The sequence below is a fragment of the Porites lutea genome, chromosome 3, assembly GCF_958299795.1.
Source record: "Porites lutea chromosome 3, jaPorLute2.1, whole genome shotgun sequence".
NCBI classification, from domain to species: domain Eukaryota; kingdom Metazoa; phylum Cnidaria; class Anthozoa; order Scleractinia; family Poritidae; genus Porites; species Porites lutea.
This window is the reverse complement of record NC_133203.1, coordinates 46,026,930-46,054,573: the sequence shown is the minus strand read 5'-3', so window position 1 is coordinate 46,054,573 and position 27,644 is coordinate 46,026,930. Positions and strand designations below refer to the sequence as shown.

Sequence of the window (27,644 nt, the reverse complement as noted above, 5' to 3'; positions counted from 1 at the left end):
CTTTATTAAATGATATCCAGCAAACGAGCTACCAACATTTCTCCTGGCACAGTTTGTAGGAGGCTAAAGCGCAACATGGTCGGACTGCTAACGATAGTGTTCATTTTACTGGAGATACCAGTCATCTATTGCTACAGTAAGTGGTGTGTCATTACTTTGTAATTGCTACACTTGTAAATGAAACATTTTAAATCACGCTAGCTAACTGGGTATGCAATTCGAGCACGACACGTCAAAAAAAATATATAAATAAATAAATAACTAAGCTTCGTTGGGCCTTAAATGAAGCGATTTTGGTAGTGAAGGAGTTCAAAAATCAATCCTTAACAGCACACGTTTGAGGAGGTACTTGTACATGTCTTTGATTTGTTAATTTGGGAAAGTCATCACGCCATACGGATGGAAAGAAAATTAATGATCCATTTATAATTGTCATTCACACACATTTGAAGGCGCAGTGCGGGCAACGATAGTAAATATCAGAGAAAGACATTGTCGTATGTCTAACTCAGCGCATCCAATAAACGGTTTTTTTTTTACGCTGTTAAATCTGCGGCCCAGGCGTGTTCTTTCACGTACGGACAGTGTAAGCCGCGTTGTACTTGAAGAACAGACAAGAATCACTTCGTGAATTTTACCGGGGCCACTTTTGTCTTGGCAACCCACGTGGAAGGGTCGTTTTCATCAACAAGTTTGTAGGGCGACATGAAAATCTTTTTTATTGCAAATATTCTTTAGAGATGAAAACAAGGTGTAATGAATAATGTCAACTCCCAATCCTAGGCTGTCAAGTTACGCAGTTTTTCTCACGTGTTCAGATCGATTACATAATAATAAGATATTTCTTAGCAACAAGAATCCAAAGTAGCTAAGAATACCAAGGAGAAAAACATACAAATTGTACATCAACGTCTAATGAATAATGTGAAAAGACAAAATGTTAGGGAATCCCGCATTTTGAACAGTTTAGAATTTGCGTATCTCGCTAACGTAAATATTGCGTGACAAAGGTTATTTGAAAATATTTTGTTTTGTTGCTTCATAAGTCAAAGCAGTGATAGACTTCCTCCTAATGAGTTTTAATTGTTTGTCGAAAAATATTTGACGAAGTTTCCTGTAGGGAGTGCGAATTGTAAGGTATTAAAACGCATAAACAAAGCTTGGCGCATGCAAGTTTAATAAGTTAAGATTTTTGCTTTGTCGCAGTGTACACAATTCTACGTCCACCAAGCTTTGTCATCGCTAGGATGAATACTTTAACAATATTTTGCAATAGACAGGGATCTCATTTATTGATAAGTGGTAAATATAGTCGCATTAAACCATTCCGTGTGCAAACTAATCGAATTGATATTTACATGGTTACAGTTGTTGCTCCCTACTTCACATTTCTGAACCAGCGATATATCTGAGAGAACACTCCCAAAAGTAACGAGCCAGCGATATATCTCAGTCAGCGATATATCCCTAACAATGTAACTTTGAAAACACAGAAACGCGTTGCATTTTATGACCGGTGCCAGCCTTCGGCTAGGCCCCGGTAATAAAGGAGGGCATCAGTTTAGCTTTAGCTGGCCAGTACGTGCAAAGAAAACTGAATTTATAACTTCATGATTAAAGTTTACAGTTAGTTCATGATATCGTTCTTTCATTTACCCTTACAAAAAACAACTACTAAAATAGCCGTTTTATTATTTGAACAAAATATTTATTCAATTAAAGTCCTTGATCTACGTTTGAGTGGCACTTACAGAAAGAATGTCTCCACTTAGATCTGTAAATGTTTCCGTTTTTCTTATAAGCAGCGTTTGAGTAACTTTACCCAATAGTTCCGTTAAAGAAATTCTTTTGCGTTAAAATTAGACACAAGAATTTTGGTACAGTTAGGTTATTTCTCTATTAACTGCGAATTAGTGACGTCATCAATTACTCCGTTAGATTATCCTGGCATGGTGCAAAGAGTAAATCTCTCCGATCACGCAACAGCTGCCCGTTGACATTAGAATGCTTCGATGAAAACTTTCAGTCAAATGCGGCAATCATTTTAAACGTATGAAGCATAAGTAGGAGTGTTTCATCTGGTATCTAAACACCGAGTTTTGGGTCGAATCTAAAAGCTGCCGAGTTTTGTTAAACTGTCTTCAAGATGTCTGGATACCAGATGAACGACCTCCAATATGGCAGGATACATGCACTGTACAACAAATGATAAACAGAAGCTGTTTCTCTTGGTCAATACATGTTGAAACTTTTGCAGGAAACATTTTCCTTAGATCGAACTAAACCTATGATAAGAGAATTTTAAGACACCCAAGACGACTTGTTTTGGCCAATTTTAACAACACACACAGACCCTTAAGTTACTCAAATCTGATAACTATGATATCATATCACCCAAAACTCTTATTTCCCACCTTGTTTTGATGGTTTCCTCGCGTGAGTGAATTCCACGATGTATCACGAAGAATATTCTGCCTTAATTTTTGTCGTGACTGTTATACTTTTAAAAAGAAAAGGAAAGAAAACCATGGCGCGCAGTCTTTAGACGACTTAGAAGTGTGTTTCCTAATACAGCCAAATGTTTTTACTGCGGAGGTCAAAATGTCAGTGTAACGAATTGCTCACTTCTCAGCTCTCTAAGACGGACACCTTTGGGGCCTGTTCTATTTATTGTCCATCTTATTGAGACGAGGGCATGTCCACCGGCTTCCGGAAAATCACGAGTCTGTAGAACGATTGGGAAAAAATCTTGGTCTCCTCAGTAATTCAGAATTAAATTTAAAAGCTGTTATATCCTTAAGCCCTAAAGAAGAGTAGTTGTAATAGTTGAACTATTGGCCAAGCCTGACATAACTATGTTAAGTGCCCCTTTACCCTGATTTACCGTCGCGATCGTGAGGGCGAACCTTGCAATTACGGTACGAGAATTTAAACAAAACGAGCTCCGGCAGAAAAAAGTAAATTACTTGAAGATTAGTTTGGACAAAGGAAAACCGTCCGTTGATTCAAGAGCTCTCTATGAAGAGAGGTCAATTTGTCTTTTTGGTAACTTAAATGCAAAATTTGGGAATAAATTCACGGTATAGACGTAATGCGCTGGTATTCTTTTAATTGACAAGTCAGAAATGAAATCATCCTGGTTTAAATTCACAGTATAAACTGACAAAGTGTTAAGATCCCTGATAGTCCTGATAAGGTCTTTAACCTTCCAAGAATGCTGAGCGCCAAAATTCTAGAACAGTCTCAAACTTCATTTTTCAAAGTACAAACTATATATGGCTTTCAGAGAGTACAATTAAGGTCGGCAGGCTAGCTCCACCCGCTACTATGCTATATGACCAGAGCCGGAGATCCAGACGTTTTACTTAATACGAAGTAAGATTTTAATGTTAGCTGATTTTAGTTCAAAGGAGACAGACGGGACGGCAAATTGTTATTGCTCGAAATATCTATGAATCGTAACTGTCCATCAGTGGGATTCCTAACATGTGAGCAATACCACAATTGGTTTGGGCTTCATTAAAAACCTAGATCAACTGTAGAACATTTTTAAGTTTATGTTAGATGCAACAGTTTTCTAAGTAGTGTTTCGCCTGTATTAACTGCAGTAAAATAAACGAGCTAACCTCTCCTCAGCTGTGTACTGAAAGTAGTTCATTTATTTCATTTATCTATTTATTTATTTATCCAACTTCATTGGGCAAAACAAACTCCAAATGAAGAAAGAGTCATGCAAGTGTATACATGATAATAAAATGATAAAATATTTTTAAAAAAATTAAAATTAATGTCTAAAAAGAAACGGATCAAACGTAAAACTTAGACTTATGCGAGGCGCCCACAAAGGAAATGAAAGAGTTTAAAGCATAAAGAACGAAAGAAATTAAGAAAAAAAAAAAAAAACTAAAAAAAGATAATGACACAATGTTGATATAACCCTGGCTGGCTTGGCATTCCGTTTTATTAACTGGTTCAAGGGTAAAGACATTCTTAATTATTTTTTTAAAGCTCGATCAGGATTAAAGCAGTTAAACCTTTTAAATACTTTTAACTCACAGGCGAGAATACTAAAATTAAAATTCTAGAATAGTCCCAACCTTTATTTTGCGTACTTTAATTTTGAACAAAAATTAAAGATAACAAGCAAAATGTTTTGGCAAGGTCATCATTTTAGTCTTTACATGCATGTCTCTTCCTAAAATACCATAAACAGTCAACTCTTTCAAACCCAAATTATTTACGGACTGAGCTGTTTCAGCAACTCACATCTGAGAAGTTAAGCCAGGCATGGTTGCCACAGCCAGAGGTTTTTGAAATTCCCTGACTTTTCCCTGACTTTTTCCGGACAAATTTAAAATTTTCCTGACCTGTTGAATTAATATTTTTTAAATTAGTCTTGATAATCGACTTACTCAACTCTTCCCTCTCAACCATCCTCATAGATAATTATTTATTCAGGATAACAAAAAAAAAAAGAGCTAGAGCGAGAAATAAAAAACAGTGCTAAAAAGTACGAATTTAGTGGGAAAAAAACATGAATTTTTTTTTTAGCGGCAGTGAGAAAATGAGAAATGGTAGCTGCCTCCGAGGTGAAAATAAGCGGCAGTGGAAAAAAAAATGCGAAGGGGAACACAAACGACATTTCCTCCATACATCATGTAACTAGGAAGTTTCACGTTGTAGGCGTGCAAACCAACGGCAAAGAAATGTACAAAAAAGTGTGCTGCACGAGTAAAGTTATTTTTGGCTAATTAAGCTACGGTAACAATAAACCGGCTACAAAACATTAAACGTTCTACTTTTTTAAAATATACTTAGAGTTTACTCAAACGAAAAAATAATTGTGTAATGCTGAACGGCGATGGCAACGAGAACGGTAAAACAACATCAGTAGGTCTTAAGGTAAGGTAAAACGGGCAACAAAAAACGTACAACTTGTTTTGCAACATTGCCGCAAAACGTGTGAAATAGCGATGTTGCGCGTTTTATCACCGACGTTGCAACCTGTCTTGCCGACAAATAAGGTTGCAAGTTTTTTTTTTCTTGGGTGTTTTTTTTTATTTTTTATCCAGTTTGAGTAAACTGTAATTATATATTAACGAGAGCTTTGCTTTTAGCCCTGGTTAAATCTATATATTAGTTCCTTGACATAACGTGCAAAAAAGTGTGATATTCTTGAAAACTCAACATCAGCTTGTTGTTCAATTTCATGAACAAAATATTCTGCTACAACACAATTGTGTCCGTTCAATGTACAAATGTACTCTTAAATTTTCGCTTTTCCCTGACTTCTTTCAAAGACTTTTAAATTTTCCCTGACTCGAATTTTTCATTTTTTCTCTTATGAAATAGTAAAAGATGCAATATCGGGCAATACTGTTGTGGGGTTGTTGACTAACCAGGACGAAATGAGAAATAATCCCCGACCTACAGACGTCAAAGAAAACTTCAACACATACGCTACGTCTACCGTGTGATTCGAATCGCACAAAAGTTCTTATTTGATTATTAATTTGATTCAAGGTTATTTCAGTTTAACCTGCGTCGCAGACGTAAGTAACGCCTGCGAAGCAACGCCGAGATCCTTGTTCTGGGTCCCCAACGGACTCAGGCAGCGTCCACACGAATTCGGACAGTTTTTAAACCGCATATTCGTTATTCGGATTCGTGTGAACGGGGCCTTAAACTGCCTCTGAAGAGCGGTTTCAAAACAATTCTGTTTCGATGTCCGGATTCACCGGGTTCGTATATACGGAGGGCCGATGTATATAACAAAAAAGTTTGCGGTTTCAAAAATATCCGGTTTTGTGTAGACGTAGCCTCAACAAATTACCGAAAAGTGCGTTGATACTGATTGGCAAATCGACAATGGCTTTTTTAACAGGCCAATCATGTTGCGTACTCAAATCCGGTTTCGGCGCTGTTTTGCAGACGGACTTAACCAGAGTTTAGTTTCGAGTTTCGTCTGTGGCACAGGCTAGGATATTTTTAGCGAGTTAAGAATTAGATATAAGTAGGTTTTGTAATACTGTAATGCTCTGGTATTTCATGTTCATTTTATTTTTGTTGTTAGAAAGCCAGTGGTGGGTTTTATGTAAAGGATGTGCATGTCGTCCTGGCCCATTTTGGAAAGATAGTTCGTGCGATGAGATTACACCATCTATACTCTTTTTTTATGTATATAAATGTTGTTTGTCGGTCCCAGGCTGAACATTCTTATTTTTCTGTCGATTTTAGGTTGGAAATATTCTTAAATTATTTTTAATTATAAATTATAGCTTAAAGCATTTCCACTTTAGATTTGTATTGGGGTTTAATCTCAGCCTCAATATTCTATAGAAAAAAAAGTTTGTACATCTGTCTCATAATTATGTTATTTTTGTTTTCAGGCAGTGTTACTTGCCCTGCTATTAGCAGCGAGGTTATCTCTGCCACATGCAACAGTCGGACAGAGCATTTATGTCTGTCTGACTCTGAATGCGGCGGCTCACGCAGATCAAAATGCTGCCCTTCTTCTCGCAACGGGGGCTGTTCTCTAATGTGTGTAGAACCCCGCGCTCTTGGTGAGTATTACAAACATGATAAATATATAAATAAATAAATAAACGAATGAACAAATGTATGACTGGGTGAATAAATAAACCAGTAAATAAATAGATAAATAAATATCATACTGTTTTAATCCCAACCATAACGAATTTGTGAAAGATGATGGGCAAAGAAAAATATACCCATCCAAACTTTTGTAGAAACAGTTTTTTCTTCCTCTGTTTTCTAAGAGGTCACTTTATCGCTTTGTTTTCTGTTTATCTTTAAACTACTGAAGTACAGTGTATTACTTTTTCTCGGGGAGAGGAGGGAAAAGGGACGAAAAGAAGTGCTGTGGGCTCAAAGGTCAGGCCAATAGTTTTAGCTCGCTCAAACTAGCACCAGTGTGCTATATATTGTAAGTGAGTTTAAGTAAAGATTCTATCTATCTAAGCTGAGAGATATACTGTAAATCAGTAGCCGAATCAGACCTTCAAGCAAATGAACATCATTTATTCAAACCCTAAGATAAGAGGGGGTCCCCGCCTGGAAAATATACTTCTCGACCCTGCGGGCTTTAGAGTAGACAGTAAGCAGTATGCTTGTTAGTAACATAAATTTAGTTAAATGTCTTTGGCTTCCACTAGGCTCCTGTGGCTCTGTACAAGCGCATCTACAATACTCGTTACAAATCGTTGAAACATGAACCGTACGTTTTTCTTGAATTTTTTCGAAAATGTCTTACATTCACTCTTCTCACCTTTCTTCTCACTCAAATGTGCACCTCTCCTTCCCCAATGTTGAGCCACGAGCATTTTGGAGCACTGAGACGACTGTAATACCCAAATCAACATTAGGGAAGGGGAATATCCCGAAAGTGTTTTACGCTTTGTGACGAGTATTGTAGACAACTAACCAGACCGTCATTGATTCGGCTCCAGTCAGTTTGGGAGATCTCAGATTTAGTCCGAGTCTGAATTATCATTTTCAGTCATTCACCAGGCTTTAAATTCATTTTCTCATTTATATCTTATCTATACCAATTTCTGTCGCTATGTCTGTTTTCTCAAATACTCATGAATTTTTGCTTTTAACTTGCACAGAGGGCTGCCCAATACCATTGGACTTTGCAATGATTGTTGACACATCTGGTAGCATAAGTCGAAGTAACTTTAAAAAGCTGATCAAATTCATCCAGGATATGTTGGATGGTTTTGACATATCAGAAAAAGGCACGCACATTGCTGTAATAGGATACAGCACTAAAGCTTCAGTAGCACTGCGGTTTAACGATTTCTCTGGGGCCTTTCTCAATTCTGCCAACTTGAAAAGAGCCATTTCCAAGATCGTACACTCCAGAGGATACACATATATAGATAAAGCTTTGAAACTGGCAAACACCGACGTGTTCTCCGCTAAAGGGGGAATGAGGCCAAACGTTACTAAGGTCAGTAAAAGTCTCAGTTCACGAAATCGTTTTATTTAGAAGCCTTTTGAGTTTTAGCCTGAGAAAACAGACTACATTTTGTGACGCCATCGTTGATTTCCCTGCGAAATGATGACGTCATTTCGCGGGGAAACCGTTGGTGGCTTAGCGAAACGTTGGCTGTTTTGTCACGCTATTTGAGTTTAAAAATGGCCCGACGTAAAACGTTGCTGACTTCCGAGAAGATTTTGTAACTAAGGCCTATGATAACCAAAAGTGGTTTACGCGCCCGGTTGGTTTTTCGATCAGACAAAAATCGCAAGCCTTTCGTAATCTCTCTCCGAGCTTTAGAATTACGTCGGGTACTTTACCACGCTGAAAAAAAAAACAAAAAACAAAAAAACAAAAACAAAAAAAACCGCTGATCTCTAACAGTTTGAAAACTAAATTTCACTTCGTATCATGGTTATTATCTGTCTATCATAAATGATCACATTGGTGATTCTATTCCTTTCTCGATTTTTTAAAGCAAATTTAGACTAGCATTAAAAAAAATTCTATTTACAAGTCCAATTTTTGCCTTGTTTTAACTTACCCCTGGGCATATGATACATGTGACAATGATCAATGGCTTGGTAACAAGTGGTGATGGCATCGACGTTGAAACTGCGAGAAATAGGCAAAGGGCAATGGACCTACAAGCGACTGTACATGACTGAGTCAAAATCTGCTCCAGAGGGAGTTGTACTCAGGCTTCTAATTCCTTCTCGTTTTCAATTCCAGGTAGCTCTTGTCATGACTGATGGTAAGCAAACGGTTGATGATGGAGTCCTTTCCGCTGACATTTTGTATAACGCCGTTCAACCTCTCAAAGACAAAAACGTCAAGGTTTTGTCGCTTGGTATCGGCAAGAATACCAATTTGTTCGATCTGTTGACGTTAGCCTCCACAGGCAATGATGTGTTCTTGGCGGAGAACTTTGAACAGCTCAAAGACCTTGTAACTGATCTTACCCAAAACAAATGTCCCGGTAAGAAAACATGTAAGAAACGTAAAATAGTTTCTATTGGTTTATAACATTATTCTAGAGCGGTCACAAAAAGAGACCTCATCAAACAAAGACATTTTTTTACTATATTGATACTGTAAATCATGTAGTATAGATAAGTCAAAGCACTACGTACCCCACAATAACTTCCTACTACAGTGAAACCTGCGTTTATAAGCGGACACTCTCTCATGTTCAGAGGGCACAAGCAACAGTACTAGCTGCGCTACCCCGCCTTCTGATGTCCCTTTCTCTTTCGATATCAGTACAGTTGACCGGTTTAATGAAGACCCACTTAACACGGATACCTCTTTATAAACGAGCAGATGTCACAAGCTGTGAATAGCAATGACCCGCAAAGATCAGCAAACAAAGCAAAGCAGAGCTGAGATATGGAATCAAATGTCGGCCCCTACCAGAACAAGCGGCTACCTCGCGCAAGCCCGCGAGCGTTGTCTCGGGATTAACCTTGCATAAATTACAATTTAGCCACATTATTACGGACTTCACAGCGGTCAAACGACTGAAATTTGCAAAAGTTAAGCGAAATACTTCAAAGTTAAGGTTGCTACTTTCACTATGAAAAGTTTAAGGTATTACCAACATCCTGTTAGTTTACTAAACTTTTTTAAAGTTTACTAAAAAAGTTCTAAGTGATTGAAAACCGATGCTGACGTTATTATCGGCGCCATTTTCAAACATGATTCTCTTTTAGCGCGAAGCGTTTTCAGCGAAAAAAGCTCAAAATTTTGAGAAAAATGGAAAGATAGTTATGTTGACTAACTGATTTATACATCTTTGCCCATTTTTCTCTAACTGGTTAATGAAATCCCAGCAATAAAAAACAAAAAAAACAATTTAGACGTTTGACCGCGGTGGTATTACGGACACTTTCTATTGCCCACCCCTCCCCCCCGCCCCCTCCCCGTCAGTGTACGTATTAACGAGATTTGACTGTATTGGCAAACATGTTCCAAATTTGGTCAACGCTGGGCCTTAAGCCAATCGGAAACGGAGAAATAGTTTAAATAATAATAATAATAATAATAATAATAATAATAATAATAATAATAATAATAATCTGTAATTGTGTTAATAACAAAATGCTCATTACAAATCTGATTGCTTCTTAACAGTCCATATTTATTGCTTAATTCTAAAACTGTCTTATTTGACCTGTACGATTACCAGGAGTACGTAATCGGACAGTTTCTTGAAACAGCCGATAAAAATCGAGTGATAATTGGTAGGCAATAGAATTTAACTACAGTCCATGGTAACCAATCAAAATCAATGAAAAAAGGCTGACCACTTTCAACTTGAAAAGAACCTAGATGAAATGTAACCAGCCCAATGACTTTTATTCAGACTTTTTTTCTTTACACTTTGGCAACTTTAATTTTTCAACACTACTGGGCCCAGTTTTTCAAAGGCCGATTAGCGATTAACTCGGGGTTAAATTTAACCCGGGTTTCTTTCTCTCGTGTTCAAAAGCATTTTCTCTGATAATTTTCTCTGTTATTTTTAGGGCTTCCAATGATCAACTTGTGGAAAAAACGAATTAAAACTGAAATGCTTTTTAAGCTTTCAAATCTGAATTCAAATCTCGCACTAACCCTGAGTTATCTTAACCCAGCCTTGAACAACTCGGCCCTGATTTAGAAAGCCTTTAAACTAAGGAAAATAATACAGTTACTAAATCGTATTAACATTACTTTTATTGAAGTGCACGGCAACTGGTCACTGTGGAGTGAGTGGGAAACCTGCTCCGTGACATGTGGTGGAGGCTTACAGAGGCGTTTGAGAAACTGTGATAATCCCCCTCCGGCCTTTGGCGGTGATGATTGTTCTGGGGAGAGTGAAGAAATTCGTCCTTGCAATGAAATCCCATGCAAAGGTAATATACACTTTTAAGGAATCACACTTTTAAGATAACAAGCAAAATGTTTTGGCAAGGTCATCATTTTAGTCTTTACATGCATGTCTCTTCCTAAAATACCATAAACAGTCAACTCTTTCAAACCCAAATTATTTACGGACTGAGCTGTTTCAGCAACTCACATCTGAGAAGTTAAGCCAGGCATGGTTGCCACAGCCAGAGGTTTTTGAAATTCCCTGACTTTTCCCTGACTTTTTCCGGACAAATTTAAAATTTTCCTGACCTGTTGAATTAATATTTTTTAAATTAGTCTTGATAATCGACTTACTCAACTCTTTCCTCTCAACCATCCTCATAGATAATTATTTATTCAGGATAACAAAAAAAAAGAGCTAGAGCGAGAAATAAAAAACAGTGCTAAGGAGTACGAATTTAGTGGGAAAAAAACATGAATTTTTTTTTTAGCGGCAGTGAGAAAATGAGAAATGGTAGCTGCCTCCGAGGTGAAAATAAGCGGCAGTGGAAAAAAAAATGCGAAGGGGAACACAAACGACATTTCCTCCATACATCATGTAACTAGGAAGTTTCACGTTGTAGGCGTGCAAACCAACGGCAAAGAAATGTACAAAAAAGTGTGCTGCACGAGTAAAGTTATTTTTGGCTAATTAAGCTACGGTAACAATAAACCGGCTACAAAACATTAAACGTTCTACTTTTTTAAAATATACTTAGAGTTTACTCAAACGAAAAAATAATTGTGTAATGCTGAACGGCGATGGCAACGAGAACGGTAAAACAACATCAGTAGGTCTTAAGGTAAGGTAAAACGGGCAACAAAAAACGTACAACTTGTTTTGCAACATTGCCGCAAAACGTGTGAAATAGCGATGTTGCGCGTTTTATCACCGACGTTGCAACCTGTCTTGCCGACAAATAAGGTTGCAAGTTTTTTTTTTCTTGGGTGTTTTTTTTTATTTTTTATCCAGTTTGAGTAAACTGTAATTATATATTAACGAGAGCTTTGCTTTTAGCCCTGGTTAAATCTATATATTAGTTCCTTGACATAACGTGCAAAAAAGTGTGATATTCTTGAAAACTCAACATCAGCTTGTTGTTCAATTTCATGAACAAAATATTCTGCTACAACACAATTGTGTCCGTTCAATGTACAAATGTACTCTTAAATTTTCGCTTTTCCCTGACTTCTTTCAAAGACTTTTAAATTTTCCCTGACTCGAATTTTTCATTTTTTCTCTTATGAAATGGTAAAAGATGCAATATCGGGCAATACTGTTGTGGGGTTGTTGACTAACCAGGACGAAATGAGAAATAATCCCCGACCTACAGACGTCAAAGAAAACTTCAACACATACGCTACGTCTACCGTGTGATTCGAATCGCACAAAAGTTCTTATTTGATTATTAATTTGATTCAAGGTTATTTCAGTTTAACCTGCGTCGCAGACGTAAGTAACGCCTGCGAAGCAACGCCGAGATCCTTGTTCTGGGTCCCCAACGGACTCAGGCAGCGTCCACACGAATTCGGACAGTTTTTAAACCGCATATTCGTTATTCGGATTCGTGTGAACGGGGCCTTAAACTGCCTCTGAAGAGCGGTTTCAAAACAATTCTGTTTCGATGTCCGGATTCACCGGGTTCGTATATACGGAGGGCCGATGTATATAACAAAAAAGTTTGCGGTTTCAAAAATATCCGGTTTTGTGTAGACGTAGCCTCAACAAATTACCGAAAAGTGCGTTGATACTGATTGGCAAATCGACAATGGCTTTTTTAACAGGCCAATCATGTTGCGTACTCAAATCCGGTTTCGGCGCTGTTTTGCAGACGGACTTAACCAGAGTTTAGTTTCGAGTTTCGTCTGTGGCACAGGCTAGGATATTTTTAGCGAGTTAAGAATTAGATATAAGTAGGTTTTGTAATACTGTAATGCTCTGGTATTTCATGTTCATTTTATTTTTGTTGTTAGAAAGCCAGTGGTGGGTTTTATGTAAAGGATGTGCATGTCGTCCTGGCCCATTTTGGAAAGATAGTTCGTGCGATGAGATTACACCATCTATACTCTTTTTTTATGTATATAAATGTTGTTTGTCGGTCCCAGGCTGAACATTCTTATTTTTCTGTCGATTTTAGGTTGGAAATATTCTTAAATTATTTTTAATTATAAATTATAGCTTAAAGCATTTCCACTTTAGATTTGTATTGGGGTTTAATCTCAGCCTCAATATTCTATAGAAAAAAAAGTTTGTACATCTGTCTCATAATTATGTTATTTTTGTTTTCAGGCAGTGTTACTTGCCCTGCTATTAGCAGCGAGGTTATCTCTGCCACATGCAACAGTCGGACAGAGCATTTATGTCTGTCTGACTCTGAATGCGGCGGCTCACGCAGATCAAAATGCTGCCCTTCTTCTCGCAACGGGGGCTGTTCTCTAATGTGTGTAGAACCCCGCGCTCTTGGTGAGTATTACAAACATGATAAATATATAAATAAATAAATAAACGAATGAACAAATGTATGACTGGGTGAATAAATAAACCAGTAAATAAATAGATAAATAAATATCATACTGTTTTAATCCCAACCATAACGAATTTGTGAAAGATGATGGGCAAAGAAAAATATACCCATCCAAACTTTTGTAGAAACAGTTTTTTCTTCCTCTGTTTTCTAAGAGGTCACTTTATCGCTTTGTTTTCTGTTTATCTTTAAACTACTGAAGTACAGTGTATTACTTTTTCTCGGGGAGAGGAGGGAAAAGGGACGAAAAGAAGTGCTGTGGGCTCAAAGGTCAGGCCAATAGTTTTAGCTCGCTCAAACTAGCACCAGTGTGCTATATATTGTAAGTGAGTTTAAGTAAAGATTCTATCTATCTAAGCTGAGAGATATACTGTAAATCAGTAGCCGAATCAGACCTTCAAGCAAATGAACATCATTTATTCAAACCCTAAGATAAGAGGGGGTCCCCGCCTGGAAAATATACTTCTCGACCCTGCGGGCTTTAGAGTAGACAGTAAGCAGTATGCTTGTTAGTAACATAAATTTAGTTAAATGTCTTTGGCTTCCACTAGGCTCCTGTGGCTCTGTACAAGCGCATCTACAATACTCGTTACAAATCGTTGAAACATGAACCGTACGTTTTTCTTGAATTTTTTCGAAAATGTCTTACATTCACTCTTCTCACCTTTCTTCTCACTCAAATGTGCACCTCTCCTTCCCCAATGTTGAGCCACGAGCATTTTGGAGCACTGAGACGACTGTAATACCCAAATCAACATTAGGGAAGGGGAATATCCCGAAAGTGTTTTACGCTTTGTGACGAGTATTGTAGACAACTAACCAGACCGTCATTGATTCGGCTCCAGTCAGTTTGGGAGATCTCAGATTTAGTCCGAGTCTGAATTATCATTTTCAGTCATTCACCAGGCTTTAAATTCATTTTCTCATTTATATCTTATCTATACCAATTTCTGTCGCTATGTCTGTTTTCTCAAATACTCATGAATTTTTGCTTTTAACTTGCACAGAGGGCTGCCCAATACCATTGGACTTTGCAATGATTGTTGACACATCTGGTAGCATAAGTCGAAGTAACTTTAAAAAGCTGATCAAATTCATCCAGGATATGTTGGATGGTTTTGACATATCAGAAAAAGGCACGCACATTGCTGTAATAGGATACAGCACTAAAGCTTCAGTAGCACTGCGGTTTAACGATTTCTCTGGGGCCTTTCTCAATTCTGCCAACTTGAAAAGAGCCATTTCCAAGATCGTACACTCCAGAGGATACACATATATAGATAAAGCTTTGAAACTGGCAAACACCGACGTGTTCTCCGCTAAAGGGGGAATGAGGCCAAACGTTACTAAGGTCAGTAAAAGTCTCAGTTCACGAAATCGTTTTATTTAGAAGCCTTTTGAGTTTTAGCCTGAGAAAACAGACTACATTTTGTGACGCCATCGTTGATTTCCCTGCGAAATGATGACGTCATTTCGCGGGGAAACCGTTGGTGGCTTAGCGAAACGTTGGCTGTTTTGTCACGCTATTTGAGTTTAAAAATGGCCCGACGTAAAACGTTGCTGACTTCCGAGAAGATTTTGTAACTAAGGCCTATGATAACCAAAAGTGGTTTACGCGCCCGGTTGGTTTTTCGATCAGACAAAAATCGCAAGCCTTTCGTAATCTCTCTCCGAGCTTTAGAATTACGTCGGGTACTTTACCACGCTGAAAAAAAAAACAAAAAACAAAAAAACAAAAACAAAAAAAACCGCTGATCTCTAACAGTTTGAAAACTAAATTTCACTTCGTATCATGGTTATTATCTGTCTATCATAAATGATCACATTGGTGATTCTATTCCTTTCTCGATTTTTTAAAGCAAATTTAGACTAGCATTAAAAAAAATTCTATTTACAAGTCCAATTTTTGCCTTGTTTTAACTTACCCCTGGGCATATGATACATGTGACAATGATCAATGGCTTGGTAACAAGTGGTGATGGCATCGACGTTGAAACTGCGAGAAATAGGCAAAGGGCAATGGACCTACAAGCGACTGTACATGACTGAGTCAAAATCTGCTCCAGAGGGAGTTGTACTCAGGCTTCTAATTCCTTCTCGTTTTCAATTCCAGGTAGCTCTTGTCATGACTGATGGTAAGCAAACGGTTGATGATGGAGTCCTTTCCGCTGACATTTTGTATAACGCCGTTCAACCTCTCAAAGACAAAAACGTCAAGGTTTTGTCGCTTGGTATCGGCAAGAATACCAATTTGTTCGATCTGTTGACGTTAGCCTCCACAGGCAATGATGTGTTCTTGGCGGAGAACTTTGAACAGCTCAAAGACCTTGTAACTGATCTTACCCAAAACAAATGTCCCGGTAAGAAAACATGTAAGAAACGTAAAATAGTTTCTATTGGTTTATAACATTATTCTAGAGCGGTCACAAAAAGAGACCTCATCAAACAAAGACATTTTTTTACTATATTGATACTGTAAATCATGTAGTATAGATAAGTCAAAGCACTACGTACCCCACAATAACTTCCTACTACAGTGAAACCTGCGTTTATAAGCGGACACTCTCTCATGTTCAGAGGGCACAAGCAACAGTACTAGCTGCGCTACCCCGCCTTCTGATGTCCCTTTCTCTTTCGATATCAGTACAGTTGACCGGTTTAATGAAGACCCACTTAACACGGATACCTCTTTATAAACGAGCAGATGTCACAAGCTGTGAATAGCAATGACCCGCAAAGATCAGCAAACAAAGCAAAGCAGAGCTGAGATATGGAATCAAATGTCGGCCCCTACCAGAACAAGCGGCTACCTCGCGCAAGCCCGCGAGCGTTGTCTCGGGATTAACCTTGCATAAATTACAATTTAGCCACATTATTACGGACTTCACAGCGGTCAAACGACTGAAATTTGCAAAAGTTAAGCGAAATACTTCAAAGTTAAGGTTGCTACTTTCACTATGAAAAGTTTAAGGTATTACCAACATCCTGTTAGTTTACTAAACTTTTTTAAAGTTTACTAAAAAAGTTCTAAGTGATTGAAAACCGATGCTGACGTTATTATCGGCGCCATTTTCAAACATGATTCTCTTTTAGCGCGAAGCGTTTTCAGCGAAAAAAGCTCAAAATTTTGAGAAAAATGGAAAGATAGTTATGTTGACTAACTGATTTATACATCTTTGCCCATTTTTCTCTAACTGGTTAATGAAATCCCAGCAATAAAAAACAAAAAAAACAATTTAGACGTTTGACCGCGGTGGTATTACGGACACTTTCTATTGCCCACCCCTCCCCCCCGCCCCCTCCCCGTCAGTGTACGTATTAACGAGATTTGACTGTATTGGCAAACATGTTCCAAATTTGGTCAACGCTGGGCCTTAAGCCAATCGGAAACGGAGAAATAGTTTAAATAATAATAATAATAATAATAATAATAATAATAATAATAATAATAATAATCTGTAATTGTGTTAATAACAAAATGCTCATTACAAATCTGATTGCTTCTTAACAGTCCATATTTATTGCTTAATTCTAAAACTGTCTTATTTGACCTGTACGATTACCAGGAGTACGTAATCGGACAGTTTCTTGAAACAGCCGATAAAAATCGAGTGATAATTGGTAGGCAATAGAATTTAACTACAGTCCATGGTAACCAATCAAAATCAATGAAAAAAGGCTGACCACTTTCAACTTGAAAAGAACCTAGATGAAATGTAACCAGCCCAATGACTTTTATTCAGACTTTTTTTCTTTACACTTTGGCAACTTTAATTTTTCAACACTACTGGGCCCAGTTTTTCAAAGGCCGATTAGCGATTAACTCGGGGTTAAATTTAACCCGGGTTTCTTTCTCTCGTGTTCAAAAGCATTTTCTCTGATAATTTTCTCTGTTATTTTTAGGGCTTCCAATGATCAACTTGTGGAAAAAACGAATTAAAACTGAAATGCTTTTTAAGCTTTCAAATCTGAATTCAAATCTCGCACTAACCCTGAGTTATCTTAACCCAGCCTTGAACAACTCGGCCCTGATTTAGAAAGCCTTTAAACTAAGGAAAATAATACAGTTACTAAATCGTATTAACATTACTTTTATTGAAGTGCACGGCAACTGGTCACTGTGGAGTGAGTGGGAAACCTGCTCCGTGACATGTGGTGGAGGCTTACAGAGGCGTTTGAGAAACTGTGATAATCCCCCTCCGGCCTTTGGCGGTGATGATTGTTCTGGGGAGAGTGAAGAAATTCGTCCTTGCAATGAAATCCCATGCAAAGGTAATATACACTTTTAAGGAATCACACTTTTAAGATAACAAGCAAAATGTTTTGGCAAGGTCATCATTTTAGTCTTTACATGCATGTCTCTTCCTAAAATACCATAAACAGTCAACTCTTTCAAACCCAAATTATTTACGGACTGAGCTGTTTCAGCAACTCACATCTGAGAAGTTAAGCCAGGCATGGTTGCCACAGCCAGAGGTTTTTGAAATTCCCTGACTTTTCCCTGACTTTTTCCGGACAAATTTAAAATTTTCCTGACCTGTTGAATTAATATTTTTTAAATTAGTCTTGATAATCGACTTACTCAACTCTTTCCTCTCAACCATCCTCATAGATAATTATTTATTCAGGATAACAAAAAAAAAAGAGCTAGAGCGAGAAATAAAAAACAGTGCTAAGGAGTACGAATTTAGTGGGAAAAAACATGAATTTTTTTTTTAGCGGCAGTGAGAAAATGAGAAATGGTAGCTGCCTCCGAGGTGAAAATAAGCGGCAGTGGAAAAAAAAATGCGAAGGGGAACACAAACGACATTTCCTCCATACATCATGTAACTAGGAAGTTTCACGTTGTAGGCGTGCAAACCAACGGCAAAGAAATGTACAAAAAAGTGTGCTGCACGAGTAAAGTTATTTTTGGCTAATTAAGCTACGGTAACAATAAACCGGCTACAAAACATTAAACGTTCTACTTTTTTAAAATATACTTAGAGTTTACTCAAACGAAAAAATAATTGTGTAATGCTGAACGGCGATGGCAACGAGAACGGTAAAACAACATCAGTAGGTCTTAAGGTAAGGTAAAACGGGCAACAAAAAACGTACAACTTGTTTTGCAACATTGCCGCAAAACGTGTGAAATAGCGATGTTGCGCGTTTTATCACCGACGTTGCAACCTGTCTTGCCGACAAATAAGGTTGCAAGTTTTTTTTTTCTTGGGTGTTTTTTTTTATTTTTTATCCAGTTTGAGTAAACTGTAATTATATATTAACGAGAGCTTTGCTTTTAGCCCTGGTTAAATCTATATATTAGTTCCTTGACATAACGTGCAAAAAAGTGTGATATTCTTGAAAACTCAACATCAGCTTGTTGTTCAATTTCATGAACAAAATATTCTGCTACAACACAATTGTGTCCGTTCAATGTACAAATGTACTCTTAAATTTTCGCTTTTCCCTGACTTCTTTCAAAGACTTTTAAATTTTCCCTGACTCGAATTTTTCATTTTTTCTCTTATGAAATGGTAAAAGATGCAATATCGGGCAATACTGTTGTGGGGTTGTTGACTAACCAGGACGAAATGAGAAATAATCCCCGACCTACAGACGTCAAAGAAAACTTCAACACATACGCTACGTCTACCGTGTGATTCGAATCGCACAAAAGTTCTTATTTGATTATTAATTTGATTCAAGGTTATTTCAGTTTAACCTGCGTCGCAGACGTAAGTAACGCCTGCGAAGCAACGCCGAGATCCTTGTTCTGGGTCCCCAACGGACTCAGGCAGCGTCCACACGAATTCGGACAGTTTTTAAACCGCATATTCGTTATTCGGATTCGTGTGAACGGGGCCTTAAACTGCCTCTGAAGAGCGGTTTCAAAACAATTCTGTTTCGATGTCCGGATTCACCGGGTTCGTATATACGGAGGGCCGATGTATATAACAAAAAAGTTTGCGGTTTCAAAAATATCCGGTTTTGTGTAGACGTAGCCTCAACAAATTACCGAAAAGTGCGTTGATACTGATTGGCAAATCGACAATGGCTTTTTTAACAGGCCAATCATGTTGCGTACTCAAATCCGGTTTCGGCGCTGTTTTGCAGACGGACTTAACCAGAGTTTAGTTTCGAGTTTCGTCTGTGGCACAGGCTAGGATATTTTTAGCGAGTTAAGAATTAGATATAAGTAGGTTTTGTAATACTGTAATGCTCTGGTATTTCATGTTCATTTTATTTTTGTTGTTAGAAAGCCAGTGGTGGGTTTTATGTAAAGGATGTGCATGTCGTCCTGGCCCATTTTGGAAAGATAGTTCGTGCGATGAGATTACACCATCTATACTCTTTTTTTATGTATATAAATGTTGTTTGTCGGTCCCAGGCTGAACATTCTTATTTTTCTGTCGATTTTAGGTTGGAAATATTCTTAAATTATTTTTAATTATAAATTATAGCTTAAAGCATTTCCACTTTAGATTTGTATTGGGGTTTAATCTCAGCCTCAATATTCTATAGAAAAAAAAGTTTGTACATCTGTCTCATAATTATGTTATTTTTGTTTTCAGGCAGTGTTACTTGCCCTGCTATTAGCAGCGAGGTTATCTCTGCCACATGCAACAGTCGGACAGAGCATTTATGTCTGTCTGACTCTGAATGCGGCGGCTCACGCAGATCAAAATGCTGCCCTTCTTCTCGCAACGGGGGCTGTTCTCTAATGTGTGTAGAACCCCGCGCTCTTGGTGAGTATTACAAACATGATAAATATATAAATAAATAAATAAACGAATGAACAAATGTATGACTGGGTGAATAAATAAACCAGTAAATAAATAGATAAATAAATATCATACTGTTTTAATCCCAACCATAACGAATTTGTGAAAGATGATGGGCAAAGAAAAATATGCCCATCCAAACTTTTGTAGAAACAGTTTTTTCTTCCTCTGTTTTCTAAGAGGTCACTTTATCGCTTTGTTTTCTGTTTATCTTTAAACTACTGAAGTACAGTGTATTACTTTTTCTCGGGGAGAGGAGGGAAAAGGGACGAAAAGAAGTGCTGTGGGCTCAAAGGTCAGGCCAATAGTTTTAGCTCGCTCAAACTAGCACCAGTGTGCTATATATTGTAAGTGAGTTTAAGTAAAGATTCTATCTATCTAAGCTGAGAGATATACTGTAAATCAGTAGCCGAATCAGACCTTCAAGCAAATGAACATCATTTATTCAAACCCTAAGATAAGAGGGGGTCCCCGCCTGGAAAATATACTTCTCGACCCTGCGGGCTTTAGAGTAGACAGTAAGCAGTATGCTTGTTAGTAACATAAATTTAGTTAAATGTCTTTGGCTTCCACTAGGCTCCTGTGGCTCTGTACAAGCGCATCTACAATACTCGTTACAAATCGTTGAAACATGAACCGTACGTTTTTCTTGAATTTTTTCGAAAATGTCTTACATTCACTCTTCTCACCTTTCTTCTCACTCAAATGTGCACCTCTCCTTCCCCAATGTTGAGCCACGAGCATTTTGGAGCACTGAGACGACTGTAATACCCAAATCAACATTAGGGAAGGGGAATATCCCGAAAGTGTTTTACGCTTTGTGACGAGTATTGTAGACAACTAACCAGACCGTCATTGATTCGGCTCCAGTCAGTTTGGGAGATCTCAGATTTAGTCCGAGTCTGAATTATCATTTTCAGTCATTCACCAGGCTTTAAATTCATTTTCTCATTTATATCTTATCTATACCAATTTCTGTCGCTATGTCTGTTTTCTCAAATACTCATGAATTTTTGCTTTTAACTTGCACAGAGGGCTGCCCAATACCATTGGACTTTGCAATGATTGTTGACACATCTGGTAGCATAAGTCGAAGTAACTTTAAAAAGCTGATCAAATTCATCCAGGATATGTTGGATGGTTTTGACATATCAGAAAAAGGCACGCACATTGCTGTAATAGGATACAGCACTAAAGCTTCAGTAGCACTGCGGTTTAACGATTTCTCTGGGGCCTTTCTCAATTCTGCCAACTTGAAAAGAGCCATTTCCAAGATCGTACACTCCAGAGGATACACATATATAGATAAAGCTTTGAAACTGGCAAACACCGACGTGTTCTCCGCTAAAGGGGGAATGAGGCCAAACGTTACTAAGGTCAGTAAAAGTCTCAGTTCACGAAATCGTTTTATTTAGAAGCCTTTTGAGTTTTAGCCTGAGAAAACAGACTACATTTTGTGACGCCATCGTTGATTTCCCTGCGAAATGATGACGTCATTTCGCGGGGAAACCGTTGGTGGCTTAGCGAAACGTTGGCTGTTTTGTCACGCTATTTGAGTTTAAAAATGGCCCGACGTAAAACGTTGCTGACTTCCGAGAAGATTTTGTAACTAAGGCCTATGATAACCAAAAATGGTTTACGCGCCCGGTTGGTTTTTCGATCAGACAAAAATCGCAAGCCTTTCGTAATCTCTCTCCGAGCTTTAGAATTACGTCGGGTACTTTACCACGCAAAAAAAAAAAACAAAAAACAAAAAAACAAAAACAAAAAAAACCGCTGATCTCTAACAGTTTGAAAACTAAATTTCACTTCGTATCATGGTTATTATCTGTCTATCATAAATGATCACATTGGTGATTCTATTCCTTTCTCGATTTTTTAAAGCAAATTTAGACTAGCATTAAAAAAAATTCTATTTACAAGTCCAATTTTTGCCTTGTTTTAACTTACCCCTGGGCATATGATACATGTGACAATGATCAATGGCTTGGTAACAAGTGGTGATGGCATCGACGTTGAAACTGCGAGAAATAGGCAAAGGGCAATGGACCTACAAGCGACTGTACATGACTGAGTCAAAATCTGCTCCAGAGGGAGTTGTACTCAGGCTTCTAATTCCTTCTCGTTTTCAATTCCAGGTAGCTCTTGTCATGACTGATGGTAAGCAAACGGTTGATGATGGAGTCCTTTCCGCTGACATTTTGTATAACGCCGTTCAACCTCTCAAAGACAAAAACGTCAAGGTTTTGTCGCTTGGTATCGGCAAGAATACCAATTTGTTCGATCTGTTGACGTTAGCCTCCACAGGCAATGATGTGTTCTTGGCGGAGAACTTTGAACAGCTCAAAGACCTTGTAACTGATCTTACCCAAAACAAATGTCCCAGTAAGAAAACATGTAAGAAACGTAAAATAGTTTCTATTGGTTTATAACATTATTCTAGAGCGGTCACAAAAAGAGACCTCATCAAACAAAGACATTTTTTTACTATATTGATACTGTAAATCATGTAGTATAGATAAGTCAAAGCACTACGTACCCCACAATAACTTCCTACTACAGTGAAACCTGCGTTTATAAGCGGACACTCTCTCATGTTCAGAGGGCACAAGCAACAGTACTAGCTGCGCTACCACGCCTTCTGATGTCCCTTTCTCTTTCGATATCAGTACAGTTGACCGGTTTAATGAAGACCCACTTAACACGGATACCTCTTTATAAACGAGCAGATGTCACAAGCAGTGAATAGCAATGACCCGCAAAGATCAGCAAACAAAGCAAAGCAGAGCTGAGATATGGAATCAAATGTCGGCCCCTACCAGAACAAGCGGCTACCTCGCGCAAGCCCGCGAGCGTTGTCTCGGGATTAACCTTGCATAAATTACAATTTAGCCACATTATTTAGACGTTTGACCGCGGTGGTATTACGGACACTTTCTATTGCCTACCCCTCCCCCCCGCCCCCTCCCCGTCAGTGTACGTATTAACGAGATTTGACTGTATGTATGTTCCAAATTTGGTCAACGCTGGGCCTTAAGCCAATCGGAAACGGAGAAATAGTTTAAATAATAATAATAATAATAATAATAATAATAATAATAATAATAATAATAATAATAATAATAATCTGTAATTGTGTTAATAACAAAATGCTCATTACAAATCTGATTGCTTCTTAACAGTCCATATTTATTGCTTAATTCTAAAACTGTCTTATTTGACCTGTACGATTACCATGAGTACGTAATCGGACAGTTTCTTGAAACAGCCGATAAAAATCGAGTGATAATTGGTAGGCAATAGAATTTAACTACAGTCCATGGTAACCAATCAAAATCAATGAAAAAAGGCTGACCACTTTCAACTTGAAAAGAACCTAGATGAAATGTAACCAGCCCAATGACTTTTATTCAGACTTTTTTTCTTTACACTTTGGCAACTTTAATTTTTCAACACTACTGGGCCCAGTTTTTCAAAGGCCGATTAGCGATTAACTCGGGGTTAAATTTAACCCGGGTTTCTTTCTCTCGTGTTCAAAAGCATTTTCTCTGATAATTTTCTCTGTTATTTTTAGGGCTTCCAATGATCAACTTGTGGAAAAAACGAATTAAAACTGAAATGCTTTTTAAGCTTTCAAATCTGAATTCAAATCTCGCACTAACCCTGAGTTATCTTAACCCAGCCTTGAACAACTCGGCCCTGATTTAGAAAGCCTTTAAACTAAGGAAAATAATACAGTTACTAAATCGTATTAACATTACTTTTATTGAAGTGCACGGCAACTGGTCACTGTGGAGTGAGTGGGAAACCTGCTCCGTGACATGTGGTGGAGGCTTACAGAGGCGTTTGAGAAACTGTGATAATCCCCCTCCGGCCTTTGGCGGTGATGATTGTTCTGGGGAGAGTGAAGAAATTCGTCCTTGCAATGAAATCCCATGCGAAGGTAATATACACTTTTAAGGAATCAGTGGGATGCTTTTGCTGATTATAACTTACGGCACGTGAACTTCTGAAAAGCTGCAAACTTTGTGAAGAGCCAAAGGAGGAGAAATTTATAGGTCACAGCGTCGAAACAAGGAACCATAAAGAAAGCTCCATTCCCCACATATATTAAGTTTTATTTACCTTTTTAAATAGGTAGGTTCTTTATGTCTAACTTAAGACAGTCTGATGGACAGTCTGGTGGACCTCGGTATTTCATGTTATTGGAGTGGTTTTCTGTTGTCTTCACTACTTATCTTTTTAGTGGATAACGATGTTGGGCTTTTACAAGGCCTCACAGTATTTGCCGAGAAAAGAATACGCCAACAACAGTAACAATATAATGAACCTCGCATGGCCTACGTGCAATGGGATCAGAGATTTTAAAGAACTGTGTAATATCCGGAAAATGATTAAAGGGAAGTTCTCATAGCGGTTATTTCGTTAAATTTCCCGCCCTCATGAGTTCGAAAAGCAAACACAGAAGAATAGGACACGGACTCAATAAATTATGATTAGATGTACAGCCGTAAATATCGCTTTTTTTTCTTTCCTTCGTTTTTTTTTAAAATGTAGTTGATGGGAACTGGACCGATTGGAAAGCCTGGGAAAAATGCCCCGTGACGTGTGGAGGAGGGATCCAGAGTCGTAGAAGGACTTGCTCTAATCCTCCACCCTCTAACGGAGGAAAAGATTGTGAAGGAAGTGGCGTTGCAACGCGTTCATGCAACGACCTCCCTTGTCCAGGTATGTGATATCAACCAATTAGAACTGAATAAAATCAGTGGCTTTGATCTTTTACTTTAACTGAACAGAGCATGAACAATAGGGAGGTTTAGCAACGACGACGGCGACGGCAAAGAGGACGTTAAAAAGCAATAGTTTATTACGCAAAACAACAAGTTTGCACGTGCATCACGCTTTTTTGTACATTTCTTTACCGTCCTTGCACGACTACGACTTGAAAATGCCTAATTGCAAGTTTTATGGAGGACGTAAACAAGCGACGACCAATCTCTTTTTCTCTCTCTAAACTTGAGTGCGGTCCTCAAGAAATCAACTGCAATTCGCCTACACTTGCCATTTTCAGCAAATTGGAATAAACGCGACAAAGATTGAAAAAACGGAAATTCATTTTAAAACTGACGTTTTCCCTGCAGTTGCCGTCGTCGATGCTAAAGCTCCCTAATAAGTAGACGACAACGAGGACGAGATTTTCTCAATACTAAGTATAATTGCGCGCGCGTCATAGCCGTCGTCCTCCAGCTACGAGTTTAAGCCGCGAAACTTTAGTGGTGGCGGGAATTAGTTAGAAGTTTTATCATTTTGCGATCGGCAAATAGCTTAACCTCCTTCAATGAAAATGATAGTGCCAGATTTTGTGGTGGTGGAAAAAAAGTAAAAAAAGCTTTCCGGGGGTCTTTTTCGGAGAATACGCGAAAAAATGGAAAGTTAAATCTCGTTTTCGTAGTCGTCCTCGCCCTGGAATCTAAAGGCCTCTAATAATTTAAATTAGTCAATGTGATGAAGTTGACTTCACTCGACTAGTCGCTATGAGTAAGTACATATATAGAGAATACTTCATGGAAAGTGTTGGCGTACGGTATTTACGCACGAGTTGTTGACGTATCAGAAATCGAACGAGTGAGCGCAGCGAACGAGTAAGATTTCTGATACAAAAACAACGAGTGCGTAAATACCGTACAAAGCACTTTCCATGTGGTATTGTGTTTATTGTATACATACTGAGACATTCATCATTTTGGCGGCCTTTTTATTTTAAATCTTTCAAAAATGCTAAAATTTACCGCTACACACTTACCGCAAAATGACAACGAAAACGAAGTATCAGCTTTTTAGTAAAAACGTTTGTTAAAAACATAAAGGACGGTAAGGATATGAGGTAATCCAAGAACTATAAGTAATCTTAACTGTTTGTTCTCAATGCACAATTGAAAATGAGTGAATTTTAGGAAAATGGCCGGTTTCAATATCATAAGCTTAAGCCTAAATGAAAGGCAAAGTAACTCCGACAAAAAGCACAACAAAAGCTTACGTCTCGTTCTGTTTTTCCCTTTCCGTTGTTGTTTCGCCGGCTCTCTACCGTTTTTTTCATCGACAGTGAAACAAACGAAACTATTCCACTCCATTTCCGAAATGTTTTTCCCTTTTTTAGCGAGGAAAACTCTTTGAGTAAAACTTTTCTCGTTGGATGTGTGCGAAGCGGCGCTGCAAGCTGCAATAAAAGGCGGGAATTTTGGCGCGAAACTCACACACCTCTGTGGCTTCTGATTGGACGTATCATTTTTCTCACACGTGAAAAAACGTCGTTCGCGATTCTGATTGGACGTATCATTTTTTTCACGTGTGAAAACCATCGTTCGCTCCTCTGATTGGCTAGAACTAATTTGCGTACGAAAATTTACGACATAGCTTTTTGATGAGTATTTCTCAGTATGTATATAATAAAGTATCAAAGGTTCCCGTGCAAAAATTTAACCGAGATCTCGCCGAGATTGGCGAGATCTCGCCGAGATTAACGAGATCTCGACGAGATCTCGGCGAGATTTGTAATGTCTCTGAGATCGCGACGAGATCTCGCCGAGATTTGTAATGTCTCTAAGGTCGCGGCGAGATAAATGAGATCTCGCCGAGATCTCGTCAAGACCTCGGCGAGATTTGTGATATCTCTGAGATCGGCAAGAGATGAAAGCGATCTCGGGCGAGATACTGACGAGATCTCGCCGAGACTCGCGCGAGATGAAAGATATTTCTGCGAGACAAACGAGATCTCGCCGATATGAAAGAGATTTCTGCGAGATAAACGAGATCTCGCCAAGAACCCAGGGAGATTTGTAATTTCTCTGAGATCGCGACGAGATCTCGCCGAAATGAAAGACATTTGGGCGAGATAAAAGAGATCTCGCCAAGAACTCTGGGAGATTTTGCGAGATCTCGGTGAGATCTGGTCGAACCTAAGGCCCCTAGGTGGGGGACCCAAGGTAGGTGAGGTAACCCGCTAAGAGGGAGTAACCCGCCTGTCCATATAATCTCTCATTTAAATGTGATCACGTTTACATGTTAGGCGGGGTGGCCATATAGCCGTATTTGTTTAGTGAATGCGTGATATAGGTACGCATACTGCGGACATGAGTTGTTCATTAGATAAAAATCATTTTAGCCACTGATTAGTTGATTTGCGACCTTTTTATTTACACATTGGCTAACTCCTTTTTAAGCTGATGTAGAAAAGACACATCAAAGGGGGAGTACTGGACAGAAGATCCCGCAAAAATGACATACCGCGGTTAGTGAAATTGTACCAGTTATTGGTCTAACTTTGGGCGAAAAGAAGAGAAAGACTTCTGAAATGTACACTGGTCAAATCAATTCAGACGCATGGACATTTTAAGACTGAGACCAATAATACGTCATGTAAGGGTAACAACTACCGACAAGGAAAATTTGGTAAGTTCA

At 38.4% G+C, this 27,644-nt stretch overlaps 1 protein-coding gene across 2 annotated transcripts; it reads left to right on the top strand.

The window, feature by feature from the left end:
• LOC140931265 (SCO-spondin-like) lies at positions 1-27,644 on the top strand. Of its 2 annotated transcripts, none has more exons than XM_073381034.1 (15): positions 1-136; positions 6,390-6,563; positions 7,632-7,975; positions 8,738-8,984; positions 10,729-10,899; positions 13,185-13,358; positions 14,427-14,770; positions 15,533-15,779; positions 17,521-17,691; positions 19,977-20,150; positions 21,219-21,562; positions 22,325-22,583; positions 23,959-24,129; positions 24,744-24,914; positions 27,416-27,644. In XM_073381034.1, the coding sequence occupies exons 1-15, from the start codon at positions 10-12 to the stop codon at positions 27,463-27,465; spliced, it is 3,168 nt and encodes a 1,055-aa protein (XP_073237135.1). In that variant the 5' UTR covers positions 1-9; the 3' UTR covers positions 27,466-27,644. The 2 variants fall into 2 exon arrangements, with proteins under 2 accessions (XP_073237135.1, XP_073237134.1); XM_073381033.1 differs by having other exon boundaries at positions 27,407-27,644.